Here is a 2,852-nt window from a genome sequence, read left to right as displayed (position 1 = left end):
GAGGTAGGACGATTTTTCGCGAATTTCCATTTTTTCGGGTTCGTACGATAATCGTTTTGCTTGTATACGGATGTTTTCCATAAATATAACAAGATGTTTCGCAAAAAAAGAGAATTTTGAACGAAGTCGTTATTGCCGAAAAAGTTTCAAAAATATTGAGTAGAAGGAAAATATTTTAGAGTGCGGGAATATATGAGTATTCATATATCTACACACTCCCCCCCCCCTTTTTCGAAGGGCGGATAGCTGAACTTGTCCTTTGACAAGTTGCTTACGTACCCCTTTCGGGGATCAAGCCATCTCGTAGTTATGTGGTTTGTGCGAGTGTGTTTACTCGGCTATCGCGTTTGCGTAGGTCGCCTTAGTCGCAGGACTGATGTCTTCTACCGGGTTTTTCTCCTCCGGTTGGGTTGAAATGCTGAGCTACGAAACTGGTTGTTTCCTGGCCGTTGTTTGAGTCGACGATTCTGGACCGTCTTTTTCTAAAGCATTTTCAGTTAGTGCCTGAGTTAGCTTCGCCCGTTTGGGTTTCACCATTGCGGCGGTAGTGATTTGCCTTAGCTTCTGTTCGGCTAGGAAGCAACATCTTGACTATCTGGCATCCCCAGATCGTGGCAATTCCGTTATTAATCGGGAATTTGATGGTTAAGTGATAAGTCGATGGGACTGCCTGCATGGCGTTTAGCCAAGATGTGCCCATGATGACGTTGTAAATGGCCGGGTGTTCGACGACTGTGAAGTCGACAATCTTCATGACTTCTTTCGCAGCGACGGGCAGTTTGATCGATCCGAGAGTCATTTACATTGTGCCGGTTAGAGGCTTGGGTGATGGTACGACTTCTCTTAACTCAACGTTCATCCTCTTGAGAGTATCGCGGAAGATGACGTTGACCGTGCTTCCCGTGTCGATGAGAAGCCTTGCGACTTCGAGATCTCTTATCACCAGATCGATCACGAGCAGATCGCAGTGGGGGTAGTCGATTCCGTCGACCTCTTCTTCGTCGAATGTGATCAATCCTTTCCGGAGGTCACTAGGCACATACCAAGATAGCGAATCTGCGCTCGTCTCGGCCTTGCCCTAGTAAGCCTTGATGGCAGAGATGGTGACGCTGCATTATTGCGATCCTCCGATGATCATATTGACTCTGCGGCGACTATTGTCGTTGCCCTTCTCGTCCTGCCTTCTCCCACGCTTTTCTCCCAATTGGTTCCCCTGGAGAGAGTTCTCTGTTTGATGGGCTTTATCGTTTCTCGGAAGGCAGTCTGAATCGCGGACGAGATCTTTTACACTAGACACTTCGGCAAGTTCTCCCGCGAGCAGCTTTGCGGCCAACCTAGCACCGAGAACTTTGCAGTTTACGGTCGAGTGGCCGTGGGCCTGGTGAAAGTCGCAGAAGGCGTTCTCATCGTAATTCAGATTTCGGGTCCATGTATTACCCGTCGTCCGGCCTTGCTCAGAGTTGATGGCGTAGTTATGCGCCCCCTGGGTCTCTTCTTCCCCGTGATGGACGTCTTTATCGTTACGAGGGTTTTTCCTTTTAGATTTTTGATCCGACCTGTGATCCTTCGACGATGTCTTCGTCAGCTTATACTTTTGCGACAAGACTTTCGTCTCTACTTCGATGATTATGTAGTCTGTGGCTTTATGGAGCACGTCTTGGATCGTACGCGGATTATCCAAGTTTATCCACTTTCTAAACTTTGACTTGTACCAGAGCGTCTTTCGGAGCGCGTCTCCTGCTACCTTGTCGCTTATTCCGCTGACTCTGGCCATGACGGTCTTAAACCATTTTATAATGTCGCGGAGAGATTCTTCCTCTCCATGGGACATGCTCCAGAGATCGACATCGAATGTTTTTCGGTCTATGAACATAGACTACTGCTTGAGAAACTCTGAGGCAAGTTGGAGAAAACTTCCGATTGAATTCCGCCTCAGGAGAAAGAACCATTCGAGTGCTGCTCCTCGGAGGTTTTCGATGAAGAGGCGGCATTCGCCGTCATCTCTTTCACTTTCTCTAAACTTGGCTCTACCCATCGCGATCTAAAAAGCCTGTAGGTGTGCCCTTGGATCGGTTTCACCGTCGTAAGGTGTTACCTTGATCTTTCCAGGATCCGAAACCCTTGTTCTGGTGATGCGAGTAGTGAAGGGCATTTTCGAGATTCCTCGAGCAGTAGATCGATCTCGGGTGCGGTGCTAGTAGCGTGATGGATCTGAGATTTCACCGCTCTAACTTTTGCAACCGTTTTCATGAGATGATCGCGAAGATCGTGGATCTAGGATTTCTCGCTAGCAGATTTCCGACCTTGTCGGCATTTGCCGCGAGTGTTCCGAGTTTGCTCCTCGGCCAGTTCTTCCTGTTCATCCCTAAAGATAGCTTCTTTTGCTTCGGTCATAGGATTATCGAACTGGGAATCATCTTGAGCCACACGGCTCCTTGTACGACGCGGATGCACATCTTCGTCTTTGTCCGTAGGTTTGGGTTGACTGCTAGAATCCACATTGACACGCCCGATCTCTCATTCCTCCTTGTCTTCCACTATAGGGGGAAGATCTCCCGGGTTTTTCCGTGTTGGCGCAGGAATGATTTCGTCGGGGTTTTTGCCTGGACATTTTCCCCTGCGCATTGCTGGACCGGTCCGAAGGAGTTGCGAAATCGAGTCTTCTTCCGCGGACTCAGGTTGTTCCGTGCAGAAGAACGGCCCTGGTTCTTTCTGTTAGGTTTTTGACCTGTTTAGTGAGAGATCTCATGGCCTTGTCCCGTTCTTCCAACTTCTTTTCGATAGTCGAGAACATCTTCTGGACCTCCTTGAACGTTGCGGTGTTAACGTTAACTGCGGTAACGTTTGCTGCT

The 2,852-nt window shown here is 48.6% G+C and overlaps 1 protein-coding gene across 1 annotated transcript; it reads right to left on the bottom strand.

Moving 5' to 3' along the window:
* Nucleotides 1-799: 799 nt before the first annotated feature.
* Nucleotides 800-1,774, bottom strand: LOC106314746. Its single transcript, XM_013752575.1, has 2 exons — nucleotides 1,145-1,774; nucleotides 800-1,078 (listed from the first exon to the last, which is right to left on the bottom strand). Exons 1-2 carry the CDS (start codon nucleotides 1,772-1,774, stop codon nucleotides 800-802), a joined length of 909 nt encoding a protein of 302 aa, XP_013608029.1.
* Nucleotides 1,775-2,852: the final 1,078 nt, after the last annotated feature.

This window comes from Brassica oleracea, chromosome C9, assembly GCF_000695525.1.
Source record: "Brassica oleracea var. oleracea cultivar TO1000 chromosome C9, BOL, whole genome shotgun sequence".
NCBI classification, from domain to species: domain Eukaryota; kingdom Viridiplantae; phylum Streptophyta; class Magnoliopsida; order Brassicales; family Brassicaceae; genus Brassica; species Brassica oleracea.
The sequence above is the reverse complement of the archived record's forward strand: the minus strand, read 5'-3'. Positions and strand labels throughout refer to the sequence as shown.

Coding starts and splice junctions, on each gene's coding strand:
- LOC106314746 (XM_013752575.1), bottom strand. CDS start 1,774: ATGGCCAGAGTCAGCGGAATAAGCGACAAGGTAGCAGGAGACGCGCTC. Junction 1,079..1,144: donor ACGACAATAGTCGCCGCAGA/GTCAATATGATC, acceptor AAGGCTTACTAG/GGCAAGGCCGAGACGAGCGC.